The 20,259-nt window shown below is 37.9% G+C and overlaps 1 protein-coding gene across 6 annotated transcripts in view; it reads left to right on the top strand.

The window, feature by feature from the left end:
• Positions 1-20,259, top strand: part of PTPN4 (protein tyrosine phosphatase non-receptor type 4) — a 193,664-nt gene that overhangs the window by 129,384 nt on the left and 44,021 nt on the right. For all 6 annotated transcript variants that reach the window (XM_051848753.2, XM_051848751.2, XM_017342790.3 and 3 more), the window contains 4 exons: positions 1,839-2,011; positions 7,875-7,943; positions 14,233-14,358; positions 14,830-14,988. In XM_051848753.2, the coding sequence (XP_051704713.2) occupies positions 1,839-2,011; positions 7,875-7,943; positions 14,233-14,358; positions 14,830-14,988 (527 nt within the window). The remainder of the gene's footprint in view (positions 1-1,838; positions 2,012-7,874; positions 7,944-14,232; positions 14,359-14,829; positions 14,989-20,259) is intronic.

Here is a 20,259-nt window from a genome sequence, read left to right on the forward strand (position 1 = left end):
CATTTTGGAACGTATTCCAGGTGTCAAAGGCAGGGAGGGGTGCATGCATTTTAGATGTGCTGACATTGAAAAGCATTACTGTAACATACTCATCATGAGACATTCTTTGTTATTCTACATGATGCTTATGATATGTGATACGACATATAAACTATATTAAAATAAAAGATTGAAATTTGGACAATGTTAAAATTAATAACTTTTCATCAAAAGATATCATTTAGACAGTGAATGAGCAAATGTGTGTATGATATACATATTATAGAAGTCCTTGATTATATATACTATCTGTATATGTTAGTAACTTGACCAGACACTTCACACATGAGGATACATGACCACTAACATGAAAAGGTGTTGAATCTCATTAGTCATCATGAAGTTACAAATTATAACCAAAATGTGCTACTTCTACATATTCACCATATAGAAAGACTGATTGTAGTTAGTATGTGGAGCATATAAAGGCTAATGAGAGAGAATATGTTTTCATCTAATCATTCTGGAAAACTGTTGGGCATTTTGTACTAAAGCTGAACATATGCATATCTTATGACCCAGAAATATACATTCATGTCTACCAGACAACAAAACAGAAATGTATATTTATAGTGTCATTATTTTTCTACCCCCAAACTGGAAACATCAAACGTCTGTCAGCAGTAAAGGGTGTAAGTAGGCTGTGGTGTATTCATTACAGTAGACTGCTAAGAGGAAGATAAGTGGGTGAGTTTCTGCTTCACAGCCACATGGATGTGTACCAGCAACGTGTTGAACAAAATAAGCCAGACCTAAAAATGTGTTTTGTGATTCAGTGTATATAAAATGATGAAAGTGAGAAGAATAATTAGCTTTGGGAATATAATGTGGTAGAAAAGGGAGACAAATATACATGTAAAGTGGTAGTGATGATCCATTTCTTGATCTAGGTTGAGGTAAAATGGTTCCATTCATTGTGTGAGAATCAGAACTGTACATGGATTGGATGTATATTTCTCTATATATAGTTTACTTCATTAAAAGTATTTAGTAATTTAACTTTTTTTTTTTTTTTTTTTTTTTTGACAGGCAGAGTGGACAGTGAGAGAGAGACAGAGAGAAAGGTCTTCCTTTGCCGTTGGTTCACCCTCCAGTGGCCGCCGCGGCCGGCGCACCACGCTGATCCGATGCCAGGAGCCAGGAGCCAGGTGCTTTTCCTGGTCTCCCATGGGGTGCAGGGCCCAAGCACCTGGGCCATCCTCCACTGCACTCCCTGGCCACAGCAGAGGGCTGGCCTGGAAGAGGGGCAACCGGGACTAGAACCCGGTGTGCCGGCACCGCTAGGCGGAGGATTAGCCTAGTGAACCGCGGCGCCGGCCCTAGTAATTTAACTTTTCAAGAACATTAAATGATAATACTTTAGAGTTAATTATTTTTATATATAATTCTAGAATAGTATTCAGAAGTGCTGAATGGCCTCCTTTACTTGTTTATAATAGAGAGGTTATGAAAACATGATGATATATCTTAAAGTTTAATTTGTAGGTCAGAATTTACATTTTGAAGCAAAACATAGTTAATAAGCTTTGAAAAACAAAGTTTCAAACCTCTAACTATGATCCAAGATAAAAGTTCCTAAGATTTGTGCTATTATTGAATGAGGTTCACATTTTATAAACCTTTCCATTTTACTGCTTTTTTTTTTTTTTTTTTTTTTTTTTTTTTTTTTTTGAAAACAAAAAAAGATCTTAGGAGGATTACTGTTTGTAAGGCTGGAATAATTTGCCAAAAGTAAATTAAATGGAACATTAGATACTGATGTTTTTTCAGTATTCTCTGCATTTTGTCATTTATTACAGCATGAATCTAGAGAAACGTTATTGGGATTCAATATGGTGAATTACCGAGCATGTAAAAATTTATGGAAAGCATGTGTAGAACATCACACATTCTTCCGTTTGGACAGACCGCTTCCACCTCAAAAGAATTTTTTTGCACATTATTTTACATTAGGTTCAAAATTCCGGTACTGGTAAGTATTGCTTCTGTATTAAGGCTTTATTGTTGAATTTTTTTTCTTCCTTTAATATAAAGTTCTAGTGTATGGAACCATAGAATCCTTGTTAGTAAACATAGCTACTAAGTCAAAATCCCAATGGAGTACAGCCTCTTAAGTTTTTATCAGTAAAAGTTCTGTAAGTTGTTGCGGTATACATCAGGCCTAAAAATCCTGTCCTGTTCACTATATTCCAGGTTATTATTTTCTAATGTAAATTACCAATATTTACTTATTATAGTCTAGACAGAAGTTATAATTTTCATTGTTTTCACTAAATACTTACATGAAAACTTTTCTTTGTTCTAAGACATTTATTTTATTCATAAAGCCAAAATATCTTCTGCATGAGTATATAATACTTACCACTTGATAGTAAACATATCTATCACTCCTATAAGTTTCCTCAAGTCTCTTTATAACCCCTTTCTCCCTCTTTAGTCCTCAGGCCACCACTTCATTCTGTTTCTGTAGATTGCTTTGAACTTTCTAGGGTTTTCTATAAATTGAAATGAACATGGAGTATTCTTTGTAGCCAACATAATTGTTTTTACTCAACATAATAATTTCCAGATTCATGTTGTTGACTGTATTGATAGTTCATTTCTTTTTATTCTTGAGTAGTATTCTATTGTATAGATGAACTATAATTTGTTCATTCATTTGATGATAGATGTCATGGGTTTTTAAGAGTTTGGACTATAAAGCTGCTGAGATCATGCATGTGGAAATCTTTGAATAGATGTTTGTTTTAATTTTTCTAGGGTAAATACCTAAGAATAGAGTGACTGAGTCATATCATAGATGTATGTTTTAACTTTGTAAGAAACTGACAAACTTTTTTTCAAATTAGTTGTACCATATATGTGCTCACTAGCAGTGTATGAGACTTCTAGCTTCACCGTATCTTCATCATTCTCTGCTATTATCTTTTCATTATGTTCCACTGTCTTCTGAAGAGAATTGTGATGAAATTCAGTTTACCAGTCTGTTATTTATGGGTCTTTTGTCATATCTGAGAAACCTTTGCTTGGTCCAAGGTCACAAAGATTTATTTTTCTGTTTTCTTCTAAGGGTTTTATAGTTTAGCTCTTACTTTTTGTTAGGCCTGGGATCCATTTGGATGTAATTTTTGGAATTCTAATTAGGATTGTGTTGAATCCGCATACCAATTTGGGGATAACTGAAATCTTAAAAAATTAAATCTTCTTGTTCATGAAACATGGTGTATTTTCTTCTTTAGTTGTCTTTTATTTTCCGAGGCAATGTTTGTAGTTTTCAGTGTACGTGTCTTTTTTGTCAAATTTATCCTTAAGGATTTAATGCTTAAGCATTTCATATTTTTTATCATATTACAAATGGAATTCCTTAATATTAATTTCAGATTGTTCATTGCCTTTAGATAGAAATACAATTGGTTAACTTGTTGGATTTATTGGCATGAAGTTTATAAATATTCCCCTTTGTCTTTCTAATATTTCCAGAAACTGTAATAAGGTCACTTCTCTCCTTGATACTGATACCTGATCAGTCTTACTAGAGATTTATCAGTTTGGGTTAAGTATTTTTTTTAATATTTTTAATTTATTTATTTGACAGATAGAGTTACAGACAGTGAGAGGGAGAGACAGAAAGGTCTTCCCTCCGTTGCTTCACTCCCCAAATGGCCGCAGCGGCCAGCACTGCGCTGATCCGAAGCCAGGAGCAGGGTGCCTCCTCCTGGTCTCCCGTGTGGGTGCAGGGGCCCAAGCACTTGGGCCATCCTTCACTGCCCTCCTGGGCCACGGCAGAGAGCTGGACTGGAAGAGGAGCAACTGGGACTAGAACCTGGCGCCCATATGGGATGCCGGCGCCGCAGGCGGAGGATTAACCTAGTGCGCCATGGAGCCAGGCCCCCTGGGTTAAGTATTTTAAACAGTGTGTATACCAAATAAAACTTTTCTTCAGGCTTGTATGGCTTGTGGGCCACCCTTTGCCTACCAAGTCCTAAAGAATAAAAAGGTGACCAAAACATATTTTAAAATCTGTCAAATATAGAACCCCTGACAACCTTGAGAATGATTACAGACTAGAATTAAAATGGTGTAAACTTTAACAAAGTAAAATAAATAATACAGCAAAAAGAAAAAGTGGAAGCAAGGGACTAGTGGGAGGAAATATTTTAATGCCTATTAATAATAATTTGAAATAGGTGGTTTTTAAATGCCCAATTTATTAAGATTTTCTTAATCTTTTTTCTGTATTTTATTTTTGATTAGCAGTAGTCTTTTTCTTTCTTTTAATTCAGAGGAAATCAGGGTGTTTTCCATTAAAAGTGACATATATACAGTCGTAACATTATAATAAAATTATACCTGTCATGTTTCTAGCATTTTCTGTGTATACAGTGAATTTCAGAATGATTTCTACTTGCTCATAATGGTGATGATTTCTTAGGGAGGGAACTGTGGCTAAAAATATACATAGCGAATTGTTTGATTTGCTCCTTTTGCAGTGCTTTTTTGTGTTGTTTGAATTACTTACAACAGGTGTGTGTATACCTGTATATAAAATCCTTTCACAATTGGTACTTTCTCAGTGCTCAGAAGATAAGTAACTTACTGGTGATACTGAGTGTTCTGAGACTGGTGCAGTTTTGCATTTCATTCTTAGTACTGAAGTCAGGGGTTCCAAAAGGCATATGCAAGGGTGTATTATGTAAAAGCTATGCATGGATTTCAGAATTGTTGCACTAAAATAAACATTTTTAATTCCATTTTCCACAAATATAGCTACTTTAGTATTACACAGATTTCTGCCATTTTCAAAATGCTCCTTCTTTGTTGTGAAATTCAACTTACTCATCCAGCCTTTAGAGTAATAGTGTTCCATTGAATCTTCTTCAGTGGAAAATGGATGTTATCAGTCATGGTTTAGTCAGGGAAACAAAAAGTCCTTGATATTTCAAACAGAAGCAGTGTAATTAAGGTAATTGGTTACACAGCTATTGGCAAGGCTAGGAAAGCAAAGGAAGAGGCTTATAGAGAAGCAAATGGGAAGAAGTGGGTAATGCCAAAGGATCAGAACCTGTGTCACAGGGCCAGGGTTGTAGCACAGCAGGTTAAGCCTCTGCTTGCAACACTGGCATCCCCTATGGGTGCTGATTTGAGATCCAACTACTCCACTTCCGATCCAGTTGCCCACTAATGTGCCAGGGAAAACAACAGAAGATGGCCCAAGTGTTTGGACCCTTGCAATCACATTGGAGACCTGGAAGAAACTCTGGGCTCCTAGTTTTTGCTTGGCTCAGCCCTGGCCGTTGCTGCCATTTGGAAAGTGAACCAACGGATGGAAGATTCTCCCCCTACCTCCATAACTCTTTCAAATAAATATTAAAAAAAAAAAAAAGAAAGAAAAGAAAAACCTATGTCACTTCGAGGCTGGAGTCCACAAGCCTAGACACACTATTAGAGCCATTGTCAGAGCTAGTTCTGGATCCGCCAGAGAAGTGCTGCTCTACTCAAAGATGGAGCCATCTACGTGATGCTTATTTTGCCCTTCCCTTGTCCCCACAACTGTTAAAGCAACTATCAGCATCTTCAGCTAGTCCTGCTCTGCCTTTCTCTACTCTCTGATCTTCTATCAGTGCCTTCTAGAAGCAGAACCTAACAGAAAGCAAAGGGCAAAAGAATCTAGAAAATGGAGTTTGTTGACTTACAGCCCCTACAGAGCAGAAGGAAAGTACATTAGGGCCTACAGTAGCTCAGTTCATATTAAATTAATGTGTGTATCATATTTATAAGTTTAGAAGTTTTGTGATTAAAAACTTTTTAAAATATATCTAGAGGTTTATCCGAGGCACAATTATTGCTAATTAAAATATATCTAAAAGCAATTTTTAATCATCAAAATGATTAATGAAGTTGTAAGTGAAGTAAGAATGTCAGTGTGATGAATGTTTAGCTGGATGCAGTCTTATCCCTAATAGATTTGCCCTAAATAAATTATTTTTCCTTATAATAACCAATTGTCAGGAATATTAGAACTGTGTCACACTTATAAGGTTAGTATGTTATTTAGACAGAAAGGTGGAATTGGATATGTCAGAGGGATTTATTGCTTTCTCCACCAGCTTCCTTATAGACAAACCCTTATCTCATTACAAAGTATTTAAGGAATTGAAATCACTAATATAGAAATATAAAATAATGTTGAACCTTAATTTGTTACCTTCTTAGAAGAAATATAATTTTTAAGGAAACAGCGACTTAGCAACATTTAAAAATCATGCTTGGGTGGGCATTAGTGCTAGTGCTTAAGATACTGGTTGGCCACCCGTGTCACACATCAGAGTGCCTGGATTCAATACCCACCTCTGGCCTGGAAGGCAGCAGTGATGGCTCAAGTAGTTGGGTACCTGCCATACATGTAGGAGAGCTTGATTGAGTTCCCAGCTGGCAGCTTTGGCCTGACCCAGCCTTGACTGACCATTAAGGGCGTTTGGGGATCTCTTGATACCTCTGTCTCTGTCTCATGTGTGTACACTCCCTCTCCCATCTCTGCACCTCAAGAAAAAAAAATAGTGCTAATGTTTCTCATTTTTCCATAACATAAGCATGCCATTCAGTTCTCATTTATTTATACCTATGTGATGATCTAAAAGCCACTTATTTAGCCTTAGAAACCTGCATTTGGCTGCTTTTACATGTTTCAGATAGCTACATTTATAGTGGTTGTATTTGATGTACTAGGAATTTGTGTTCAGTAACACTTAAGTTATGAGCTTCCATGAGCAAATTATCTGAGAACCAAGCTTTATTAGCAAAGTTAATTTGAACATATTGTTGTGCCATAAAGGAGAATCCTTTACCCTGCATAAATATATGCTTGCTAGACTAATAAACTTCAGGACAGATCTCCTACTGCCCAACCTCCACAATGTTTCTGTCCTTAATTCCTTCCCATATGCAGAAATCTGCAGTTGCCAAAATGTGGACATGGAAGGAGTTGACGGTATAAGCATTCTTCATGTCTGTGATCATTAGCAATAGAAAAGGAAAAATAGCTTGCCCAAAGAAAGTAGTTCTCCAGGATTCATTAAGGAGTGATGGAAACACTAGCTAACTCTCAGACTTGAAGAGGGATGGCAGGGCTGGCGGTGTTTACTTGAGTTGGAGCATGACCATCTATCTCTGACCCTTGACAGAGTATCTTCAGAGAGAAGAATTCCTCTTGTGCAAAATTATTTCTCCCATGTTGGCTCTTAATTAAGAAGTAGCAAGAAGAGGCTGGCACCGTGGCATACTGGGTTAATCCTCTGCCTGTGGCACCGGCATCCCATATGGGCGCCAGTTCTAGTCCCTGTTGCTTCTCTTCCAGTCCAGCTCTCTGCTATGGCCTGGGATGGCAGTGGAGGATGGCCCAGGTCCTTGGGCCCCTGGATCCGCATGGGAGACCAGGAAGAATCTCCTGGCTCCTGGCTACAGATCAGCGTAGCTCTGGCTGTTGTGGCCATTTGGAGAGTAAACCAATGGAAGGAAGACCTTTCTCTCTGTCTCTCTCTCTCTCACTGTCTGTAACTCTTCCTGTCAAATAAATAAATCTTTAAAATAAAGAAATAAAAAAGAAGTAGCAGAAAGTGAAACGTCTGTGAAGTGTATGTTCCTAATGGAAGGACTGTAAATAAACTTCGTCTGTCCAAGTGGAACTGGAATGTCGTCCAGTCTTTCCTTCCTACTCTGCTTTTTCTGTGCTAGAAATGCCCTGCCTTTTATGAAATGGTAATGTTATCATGTTGTGTGTTGACACTTTATCTTATAGTTCTCTTTAAGATATTGTTGTGTATATTTGTGTATTTCAGTGGGAGAACTGAAGTCCAATCAGTTCAGTATGGCAAAGAAAAGGCAAATAAAGACAGGGTATTTGCAAGGTAAGCTGATTTTACTTCAGTATCTGATTTTTTAAAAAGAAGTATTAAAATTAACTTTTCTAAGTGGTTATAGAATTACCACATCCTTTCCTATATTATGTTGAGAGAATGATACATTTATTGATTCATTTTATATGTGCATTTACCCTGTGCCAAGCACTGTAGCTCTGAATAAGCTAAATCAAGTTATCATATTATGAATATAACATTTTGTTGGAAGATTAGTCTCCTATTTTAAACATCGTTATGTTATCCAGCTCACTTCTCTGTTTAAATCATATCATTAAGAGACAGAGAAATGGCTTTTTATTTGTTTGCCATTTATTTCTTCATTTTTCTAAGAATTTGTTAGAGCCAGTTTGCCTTTTAACTAGTGAAGTTACATGATCAGTTACATTTTAGAAAATAGTTTTATGAACAAGGGTAGAGAATGGTCTGGTAAGTAGAGACTGGGTACCCAGAGACAAAACCAGAATTTAATTGCAGTAGTCCAAGTGAAAATAATAAAGGATGGAGATGGAATGGAGACTAGGGAGCAAGTCTGAGGGAGCTCGCAAAAGTTGATGACCAACTGGGTAGAGGTATGTTAGAGACAGGAGTTTGTCTTTAGTGGAGACAGCTTACATAGGGTAAGTCTTTTAATAGCTGTGTGCTTGGTATCTACTGCTCTTGGAGGCTTGAGAATGTTCATAAGAAGAACGACGGGATGTTGCTTTTGATTTTACTTTGTTTAAATCTTGCTCTTAGTATTTATCCAGATAACTCTCCTATTCTGTGTTTCTGAAGGAGATTTTCCCTTCCCTCCAAAAGTTGAAACTATTCCTTTTTCCTAGTAATGGAAATGATAGTCCATTTTAAAACCCCACCAGTGTCAAATAACAAAGAAAAACTGACATCCCAAAACAATCAATTAAAATTTGGAGGGGATAGTTTTTAATTTGAGATTTGTTTCCACATATATTCACAAAGATATTTATATGTATGTATATACTTGGTTTAAAATAGTTTCATTTATTTTATTGCTTGCTTTTATCACAATATATATCATGCAGATTTTCTTTGCTGCTGAAAGTTTAATAATTTATACCGGCGATAAATCTTTTAACAGCTAAATGTGCTTATCATAATCTAGATGTTAACTTTAGAATTCCTGCCTTGGCCCTGTCCTGCCCTCAGAGTAGGAGCTGCTGCTAGCACTGTCTGAAGCTGTCACAGTAGTATGTTCTGCAAGATGGGAAAATTAATAAAGAATACCATGTGCTCCTTGAAGTAAGGACATTTTAAACAAACAAGCAAAATACTGAAACACATGTTTAGTTTGTTTGAATAATAAAACTTACCTTTTTTTTTTTTTTCTTCATTCTGGGTTGCTATCATCCTGGTTCTCTGATTAATCTACTGAACAGGAAGACTGTTAGTGACAATGTCTTGATGTGGCAAGCATTCAGCTGGTCAGAGCTGTGGTGTTTGGCTGTGATTAGCTAACTTGAATTTGCATTACATAATTTATTTTAGAACTTGCTCAAAAATGTTTTAAATCTTTAAAGAAAAGTTTTAAAATCAATGTGTCTTGATTTTAGATTTATGAGAAATATAGTAATTTTGTCTATTAAACATAAATCTTAACTTAGACACTAATGTGGCATTATTTTGGAAGGGAAACAAAAGAATACAGAGATGCTAATAGACATGACCACAAAAATTATTCACAATTTTCTCCTTTTGCAGTTTCAGATACCATGGTACCCAGTTAGGAAGTAGGAAGACTTGTACAAAGATGCAATGTACAATAAAATGTTAATATGAAATTATTTTCCTTGTAATTGCTCTTGGTGAAGAAACCATTTATTTCCTATCAGTTTCATTGTTTTCATTTTTAATGTGTTTGTTACAGGTCTTAGTACTGTAACTTATTTGTTACACTCATTTCAACACTTGTCAAAATCAGGATTTATTTTTCTTATTCTAATTTTTGTAACTACACCATAACTATATACTTAAACCATTTTAATCCTACTCTAACAATAAGTTTAACTTTTTTCTTACTTGATATTTATTTTAAAAAACAGAACATGTGATTTAATGACTAGTTGTACTTTATAATAGTATGATGTCCCAATTTGACTACCAAATAACAGGTGTATTTGCATATTAAGCTTAGTATCACATGCAAATTATTACTTTTAAGTGTTACTTTAATATTTTTGACCATATAAGATTTTAAATATATGCAGTTACACCTGCATCTTAGCTTTCATTTTATATATCTGTTAGTAAAACATATACTTATCAGGTTATTTGATAGAATAAATATACATTGACAGTAGTGTTGCAATTCCAATATGACAAGCCTAGTATGACTCTCCCATTCCTTTTGTTTTGCTAAAATTCTGTGAATTTTTGTTGAAATAAGTCATCAACGGGGAAGAGATTATAACAGTACTAGGCTGTTTTAATGATCCCTTTATCTCTGCAAGACTAAGCTTCTGTGGGATTGTTTTTCTAAAATACCAACATTTTGTTCTGATGTCTTGATATATGTCTACCAAAATTTTCTAATGCTTTTAGCAATTAATAAGTTACTTATTAAATTATTAAGTTACTATGTATTAGGGAATTCTAGAATTCACGTCATTCTTAGAATTTGAGTTGGCAGTGAAAAACTCAGAAAATATTTCTGCTTATATCATTAGTATGACAAGATTTTTTGATGATGATATTCTTTTTTTCTTATACATGATCTCTGAATTGCTGTCACACTTTTTCATTTGTCATATAATAATATCTAAAAAGAGAACAAAACAGTGTTTTTATACAATACAAAAGTAAGATGCCATAGTCAGAAAATAAGTTTACCACATTGCAAACACAGTGATCAGTGTGGTATGTTTTTCTCTGAAATTTCCACACTCAACAGGAAACATAGACAGCAAGTCTGAGTGGGTGGGTCTCTGAGGTTAAAACTGTTAATAAAGAAATACCTGAAATTTGGTTTTAAATTCAAAACATTTCCAAACGTATTCAGTCCATCAACAGCAGTAACGTTTCCTGACGTTTTATACTTGGTGAGTGTGCTAGATTTTCTTCCTTCAAATGACTTTCTCCTTCTCTTAGAAAATGAAAGTAGTTGATCTCCTGACTATAGTTAGTGAGCCCTCTCATGGCTCACATTTAATACTCTGATATATGAGGAAAGAATAGCTTTATAACATTAAGAATTAGCATTAATAGAAAAGCCACAAAGGCTAAGTTACGGTAAGTTTACAATGCTATTTTAGAAACTGAGTGCATGGTATCATATACTTGATCACTATTTTGTTGTGCCTGAAAGGCTCCTTTTTGCACTGCAATATGAGAAAGTAGGACTAAATGGTATCCTGTGTTGTCAAAAAAAATCCTATGATTTAAACCCATAATGATGGAAAGTGTTCATACTTAATTTACTTTGAATTCACTTACGAAAAGTAAAATCTGATCAGCGTCCCTTTTAGCTAATAACATTACATCTCTTTAGAAAATGCCCATTAGTGTTTAAATTAAGAGGATATTATTATGTGAAACTAAAAAGGTTTTGGCTATGAGTTACTGCAAAGACAGGACACTGAGGTGGTTTGGATTCTTCAGTAACTTAAGTTATTCATGGTGTAGTAAAATTGATAGGCTACATCATTACATTAAAATTTTAGATACTCCTAAATCATAACATTTAAGAGGTAGAGAAGGATCTAAGAATCATATTGTATCAGTAAATGCAGTTATTTGGATATAAAAACTTAAATAATTTGTTTAATAAAAGGCCAGAGCTAGGATTCAGTATAAATGCGCATTATTTTCATGCTTCCTGCTATGTATGCAACACTTTGTCAGATATCCTTTGGTCAGTATTATCATGCTTTTTTAGTTTACTATAGTTCTTTTTACATGTGTAACATATTGAAAAAGGTATTTTAGGCAACAAGCCACTGCAAACTTAATGATATTAGAATTTTATTATATAATCTCATTAAAGGTTTATTCTTTTAATTTTTAAATTTATTTTCATTTGTATTTGGAAAGGCAGAGACAGAAAGAGAACTTCTATCCTGGTTCACTTTCCAAATGCCCACAACAGACACAGCTGGGCCACACTGAAACCAGGAGACCAGAACTCAATTTGGGTCTCCCACGTGCTTGTAGTACACCTGTGTGGGAAGCTGGATCAGCAGCAGAGTAGCAATGACTTAAACCAGGCCTTCTAATATAGGATGTGGGTATCTCCAGTGGCAACTTTTTTTTTTTTTAAGGATTTCTTTTATTTGGAAGAAGGAGTTACAGAGAGAGAGAATTCTTCCATCCACTGGTTCACTCCCCAAATGACCGCAACAGTCAGAGCTGAGCTGATCTGAAACCAGGAGCTTTTTCTGAGTCTCCCACGTGGGTGCAGGGGCCCAAAGACATGGGCCATCTACTGCTTTCCCAGGCCATAGCAGAGAGCTGGATTGGAAGTGGAGCAGCCGGGACTTGAACCGGCGCTGATATGGGATGCCAGCGCTGCAGGCCCGGGCTTTAACCTGCTGTGCCACAGCGCGAGCGCCTCCGGTGGCACCTTAACTAGTAAACCAAATTTACCTGCCCTAAAGTTTTAATGTATTGGGTAACTTAATATCACATTTGCTTTATGCCTTGATAATTTTTAAAAATCCATACAAAAGCACGTGCATCGTATATGAGAAGAGGGAAAAAATGATGGTCAACTTTAAGAGAAAAAAAATCTTGATGAGCTAAAAAGTACAGTACTAATCACAATTCCTTCTTACTATTGGAAAATATGAAAGTAAATCCAAATTCACATAATGAAGACCTATGAATCCTGTGAACTGTAACCAAAAATAGTCTTTGTTTTTAACTTTACACAAATAGGTGCTTTCTCTAAATTTCTCTGATCTGGTTTTTGTAGTTAGATAACAGGAGCTGTTTTTATTTTTCTTGTGCTATAATGAAAAACAGTAATTTTTATACGCTTCAGTGAATTTATTACTGAAATATAAAACTGCAGGATGATTTATTGCAGTTTTATAAAATAGCTTAATTTGTTAAGTTAGCTGCCATTTGAAAACTGAATATAAAAAAGCTAGACCTGCAAGAGGCTCCTGGCTCCTGGCTCCTGGCTCCTGGCTCCAGGCTCCAGGCTCCAGATCGGCCCAGCTCTGACCATTTCAGCTATTTGGGAAGAGAAACAGCGGTGGAAGACTTTGTCTCTCCCTCTCCCCACCTCCCCCTACCCTTCCCTCCCCCTGCCTCTGCCTCTCTGTAACTCTGCCTTTCAAATAAATAAATAAGTCTTAAAAAAAATAATTAGGGGGCCCAGTGTTGTGGCACAGCAGGTTAGGCTGTTCCTTTGACACTGGGCATCCCATATGGGCACCAATTCATGTCTCAGCTGCTCCACTTCTGATCCAACTCCCTGCTGATGCACCTGGGAAAGCAGTGGAGGATAGCTCAAGTACTTGGGCCCCTGCACCCATGGGGAAGACCAGTATGAAGCTCCTGGCTTCAGTCTGGCCCAGCCCTGGCTTTTGTAGCCATTTGTGGAGTTAATCAGTGGACAGAACATCTCTGTCTCTCTCTGCATCTTGTCTCTCTAACTCTGCCTTTCAAAGAAATAAATATATATCTTTAAAAAAATCACTCAGTTCTCATCTTAATCACTCTGATAGCTGACAATTCCTGGATAGGCAATAAAGCATTTTTAACTCACTACCTCATGACAGAATAGTTAACCTTTCAAAATGTTTTTGTAAAAATCAAAAGAAAACCCACTGACCAGTTATATGTTTAGAAAATGATAAAGTGCAATATGCATAATTATTAGTTTTGTTCTCTCCATGGAAGCAGAGGATTGAGACATTCAGAAGATAATATGTAGAACTTACTTGATACATTCCAAGACAAGCTAGATTTCCAGAAAATCTGCAGTAGCAGTCACCAGTATTGATAAGGTTGATAACATCTGAGAAAATGTCTGATAGCAAACTGTTCCCTTACATTTTTCCTTTCTCTTTTCTTGTTTCTTCTGTTTTTCTTCTCCTCCTCAGTTTCTATCCTACTGTTCCTGGCCTTTTCTTTGCTTCTTCATATAAAGCGAATGTACATTTTTAGGAAATTATTTGATAAATAGCCACTAAATGAATTAATTTATCATAAGTAAACTCTTTATGTTGACTCACCTAGGACATAAGCTATTAAACCAAATTTAGGATTTTTTTCTCATGGTTTAGGGTATTAAAATAAAATTATTTTATTTCTCCAGATCCCCAAGTAAGCCCTTAGCACGAAAATTAATGGATTGGGAAGTAGTAAGCAGAAACTCAATATCTGATGACAGATTAGAAACACAAAGCCTTCCATCACGGTCTCCACCTGGAACTCCTAATCAGTAAGTACAAACCAATACCAGGTGAGCATTTTGCTAATTTCTAAATTACTGTGTGTCTCTTGCCTGAAAATGAGGATATATAGAAAGAGCACTCTTTTGGTCACATGTGTTCTTCATTACTCCAGGACATTATTTCCTCTACCTGCCACTTGTTTTTGTGGAATAAGGGAATACAGCATTAAACAAAGAACTCTAGTTTCCCCAGAATTGACTTGCATAGTAAGGGTCCCTTGTCAATAAATCAAAATCTGTTCATAGACTCAAAATCTTTGAGTTGTTTTTGCCATAATCCTTTCCCTTTAAATTCCCAGCAGAATCTCTAAGGGAGCATATATTGTTTGAAAATGCTTTCCAAGTGATTGTGATTCTCTTCAGTTCCCACCCAAATAATTTTTTCTAATCAACCTTATAATTAAGAAACTTGAGAAAAGGGAATTGAAGTGTGTTTTTGTTGTTTTCTGTCTTCATTAGTCGAAATTCTGCGTTCACGCAAGAGGGAACCCGGTTACGACCGTCTTCAGTTGACCATTTGGTAGACCATGTGGTTCATACTTCCCCAAGTGAAATTTCTGTGAATCAGCGATCTCCATCTTCAACACAGGCCAACAGCATTGTTCTGGAATCATCGCCGTAAGAGACTTTTTTTTTCATTTTGCTTCCACATTTTGTATTTTTAAATGTCCCAAATTGCTTCATTTGAAGTAATCTGGGAAATTAGGGTTTTTGGTGCAAGATTTTATTTATGCTATTTTTGGAAATATGTATTTTTTAAAAGATTTATTTATTTATTTTAAAGAGTTAAACAGAGAGAGAAGGAGAAGCAGAGAGAGAGAGAGAGAGAGATCCTCTGTCCTCTGGTTCACTCCCCAAATGACCACAACAGTCAGAGCTGAGCTGATTGGAAGCCAGGAGCCAGGAGCTTCTTCTGGGTCTCCCACGTGGGTGCAGGGGCCCAAGGACTTGGGCCATCATCCATTGCCCTCCCAGGCCATAGCAGAGAGCTGGATCAGAAGTGGAGCACCCAGGACTCGAACCAGCTGCCCATATGGGATGCTGGCACTGTAGGTAGCTTTACCTGCTACGCCACAGTGCTGGGCCTGAAAATGTATACATTTATAAATGTACTTACTTGTTCCTGAGATTTCTTGAAGCCTTTTCCTGCTACCTAATCCCTATTTTTTTTATTTTTGCTGAATATAGTCATAAATTTCTGCAAATAATGTAGCAATGTGATCAGAGAATAAAGAAATATAAGATTTCTTAATATTTCTTGAAAGATAACCTAACAGTGAGTGGACAGTGTTGAGAAAATTAAAAGAAAAAGTTGAGTGACCAGCTCAGTGAATAAGTGATAGAAAACATGCACACTCCCGCTTTTCTGTCTCTCCTTCTCTGTAACTGTCAAAATATAAATAAACCTTTAAAATTAAAATAGAAAGCATGCACATGTCTTTTTTTAAAATGTGTTTATTTATTTGAAAGGCAGCGAGATCTTCCATCCACTTTTTTTTTTTTTAAGATTTATTTATTTATTTGAAAGAGTTACACAGAAAGAGGAGAAGCAGAGAGAGAGAGAGAGAGAGAGAGGACATCTATCTGCTGGTTCACTCCCCAATTGGCCACAATGGCCAGAGCTGTGCTGATCAGGAGCCAGGAGCTTCCTCCAGGTCTCCCCCGTGGGTGCAGGGACCCAAGTTCTTGGGCCATCTTCCGCTGCTTTCCCAGGCCGTGGCAGAGAGCTGGATCGGAAGTGGAGCAGCCGGGTCTCAAACCGGTGCCCACATGGGATGCCAGCACTGCAGATGACAGCTTTACCAGCTATGCCACAGTGCTGGCCCCCATCCATTGGTTTACTTCCCCAGTTGGCTGCAATTGGCAGCAGGGCTAGGTGAGCCTGAAGTGAGGAGACCCAGTTTGGGTCTCCATTGTATGTGGCAAGTACTCAAGTACTTGCTGCCTCCCTGGTGCATTGCCAGATAGCTAGATCAGAAAATTCCAACCACTCTGATATGGGATTCAGGCATCCCAAGCAGCAGCAAACAGTGTCTTAACCTATGTGCTACATTGCCCTCCACTGCACAAATTATTTCTAAAATCCATTCCTGGGATGGCTGTTGTGGCACAGTAGCTTAAGCCACTGTTTGGGATGCCTGCATCTCGTATTGGAGTGACTGGTTTGAGACCCAGCTATTCCTCACTTCCAATCCGGATTCCTGCTGATGTACCTGGGAGGCAGTAGGTGATGGTCCAAGTGCTTTGTTGCTTTCCTGCCACCCATGTGGGAGAACAGGATGGACTTCCTGGCTCTTGTCTTCCACCTGGCCCAGCTCCAGCTGTTGTGGGCATTTAGGGAGTAAACCAGCAGATAGAAAATCGAGCTCTCTTTCTGTCTCTCTCTGTGTCACTCTTCCTTTCAAATAAATGGATAAAGAAATATTTTTTAAAATAAAATCCATTCCTACCTTATATTGGCATACTGGTTAATACATAAATTCAACTTCTTATTTCAGTGTTAATACTATATCAGTGTAATGTATAACCTGCTTATTCTCACACTAATATGCAAAATCTTGATTTATTGGCTTATATAATACAAATAGCTTATGCAAACAAAAACACAGTGGAAGAATTGGGGAAGAAAGTAAAATAGAAGATAAATAGATAAGAAAACTCATTAATTATTGAAAAGGAGAAAGAGATATAATAATATAATAGAGACTGGTCAGATTTAAAGAAAGGATGGATCTGAGTGATGGGTGGAAGAAAGGAAGATTGGTTGGGCCGGCGCCGCAGCTCACTAGGCTAATCCTCCGCCTAGCGGCGCTGGCACACCGGGTTCTAGTCCTGGTTGGGGCGCCGGATTCTGTCCCGGTTGCCCCTCTTCCACGCCAGCTCTCTGCTGTGGCCAGGGGGTGCAGTGGAGGATGGCCCAGGTGCTTGGGTCCTGCACCCCATGGGAGACCAGGAAAAGCACCTGGCTCCTGGCTCCTGCCATCGGATCAGCGCAGTGCGCCGGCCGCAGTGCGCCGGCCGCGGCGGCCATTGGAGGGTGAACCAACGGCAAAAGGAAGACCTTTCTCTCTGTCTCTCTCTCTCACTGTCCACTCTGCCTGTAAAAAAATAAAAAAATAAATTAAAAAATTAAAAAAAGAAAGGAGGATTGGTCAGGAGAGCAGTTAACACTCTGGAAAAACCATGAAAAGATTCAAGTGCCCTAGCTGGACTTCGGTAGAGCTAACCAAGGAAGACTGACTAAGCCATCAAATAGGAAGAGGTTTAGTCATGTAGACATTACAAAGAATGGGAAATAGGACAGACAACACACTGCTCAGTGACCCGTGGGGAACGAGTTGGCAAGAGATAGAATTAATGGAAATTTGATATTTCATTATTTTAACATTTCTAAACATTTGTTGGTTTTCTAATTCTGTAACTTTAAAAAGTGTCATGCATAGTAATTAAGGGACAATGATTTAAAAATCACATATTCCCATGAGATAATATATATGAATCAGATTCAAAAGCCCCCAGAATCATTGCCCTCACCCCTTAAGTGCCTTTGTTCTGCTTTTCTGACCTGAAATGAGAGAACAATTCAAGGTGGATTAGAGTTTTGTTTCCTGTCCTTAGTTCTCAAGAATTTAAGATCCTTGGAGCTTTCTCCTTAGGCATGTATTTTATAAGGCATAAATATGTGTTTTTATTCATTTGAAAGTTAGAGTTACACAGAGAGAGGAGAGGCAGAGAGAGAGAAAGAGAGAGGTCTTCCAAAGCCAGGAGCCAGGAGCTTCTACCAGGTCTCCCACATGGGTGCAGGGGCCCAAGGACTTAGGCCATCTTCTACTGCTTTCCCAGGCCATAGCAGAGAGTTGGATAGGAAAAGGAGCAGCCAGGACTAGAACCGGCATCCATGTGGGATGCAGGCGCTTCAGGCCAGGGCGTTAACCCATTGTGCCACAGTGCCAGCCCTTGTATTTAATTTTGACTCTAACACTGCATTTGAAGTTCAGCCAGATTTAATTTCAAGAATAATGAGAGAGTTTTGAAAAAATAAACTTAATGATAAAATTATGATAATATACATTAGTTGTGTATGGTCAGATTTTACATAAATGATCTCACAGTTCAATTCAAGAGAACTCAATGAAGTAAGAAAAATGAATTGTCCCAGTTGACAAAACAAAAACTCTGTATCCCAAAAAGACTTTGTTGATTTTTTTTCCTTGCAACTTACAGACAATATTTTGTTATTCCACATTTATAGATTTTAGTTTTACCATCAGCTAAACATTAAAAAAATTCAAGCAATATGTTGGATTAAGCACAGCAAGAATGTATACAAGGGCCACAGTGATAATAATCTTCCAGTTATTCTGAGCTAAATTATGTTGGGATAATAAATGAGCTTAATTTACAGTGACTTACAGCAAAGGTAATCCCTTTTTTACATTATATGTATATCATGGGTGAGCTGTGACTCTTCTCCACATTTTCTTTATTCCATGGCCAAGACTGAAAGCAGTTCCCAGTTTGGAACATGGCTAGTCTCATGACCAAGGATAAGAAAAAGAAGCTTAATGAGCTGTTTCTTAAAACTTCCTTTCATAATGACACATACCACTCCTTTTCACATTTCTTTGACCTAAACCAAGTCACATGGCCAAGCCTGATGTTGGGGTGGAGGATGTAAATATTTAGAACAACAATATAATCTAATACAGTTCACTTTCTAAAAGCCTTATAGCTTAGGTATTAGGCGTCTTTTGTCAATCAACAAAAGTGAGTAGATACTGGGAAAAGTCTCTGCCCAAGTACCACAACAGCAGCCAAGTGGCTTGACACAGCAGCTGTCAACTCTCTCACCAGTGCTTAGGCTCAATGAGGGGATGATTCTTATTTTTTAACAGTATATTTTGTTTATCCAAATATGCCTAAAATGAGAGGTGGTAATTTTCTTTTCCCAGAGGACCACCTGCCTTCCTAGAGATAGATAACTCCAATGATGGTCAGTGCTGTTATCAAGAAATATTTTCTCTTTCCTGTTTTGTTTTTTTTTTTTATTTTTTTTTATTTATTTATTTTTTTTTTTGACAGGCAGAGTGGACAGTGAGAGAGAGAGACAGAGAGAAAGGTCTTCCTTTGCCGTTGGTTCACCCTCCAATGGCCGCCGCGGCCGGCGCGCTGCGGCCGGCGCACCGCGCTGATCCGATGGCAGGAGCCAGGAGCCAGGTGCTTTTCCTGGTCTCCCATGGGGTGCAGGGCCCAAGCACCTGGGCCATCCTCCACTGCACTCCCTGGCCACAGCAGAGGGCTGGCCTGGAAGAGGGGCAACCGGGACAGAATCCGGCGCCCCGACCGGGACTAGAACCCGGTGTGCCGGCGCCGCTAGGCGGAGGATTAGCCTAGTGAGCCGCGGCGCCGGCCTCTTTCCTGTTTTGTTACTTTCTTCCAAACTCCACAGTTTCCATAGATGTGTGTTCCCTAGGACACAAGTTGAACCACTGGGTCCCCCTTCTGGCCTTTGTGGAAAATTCACAAGTAATGTTATGCATACTACACTTGTTCTTAAAAGCTATAGTTTCTGGCTCCATGGCACAGAGGATAAACCACCACCTGAGATGCAGGCATCCCACATGGGCAACAGACCAGTTCGAGTCCCAGCAGTTCCACCTCTTATCCAGCTCCCTGCTAATGCGTCTGGGAAAGCAGCAGCAAATGGCCCAAGTGCATGGGCCCCTGCCACCCATGTGGGTGATCCTGGTGGAATTGTGGAATTCCAGGCTTCTGGTTTCATTGGGGCCATTTGGGGAGTGAACCAACAGTTGAAAAATCTCTCCATCTTTTGTAACTCTGCCTTTCAAATAAATAAATAAATCTTCAATAAAAAAAAGTAACAGTTTC

The sequence above is a fragment of the Oryctolagus cuniculus genome, chromosome 3 (genome assembly GCF_964237555.1).
Source record: "Oryctolagus cuniculus chromosome 3, mOryCun1.1, whole genome shotgun sequence".
NCBI lineage: Eukaryota > Metazoa > Chordata > Mammalia > Lagomorpha > Leporidae > Oryctolagus > Oryctolagus cuniculus.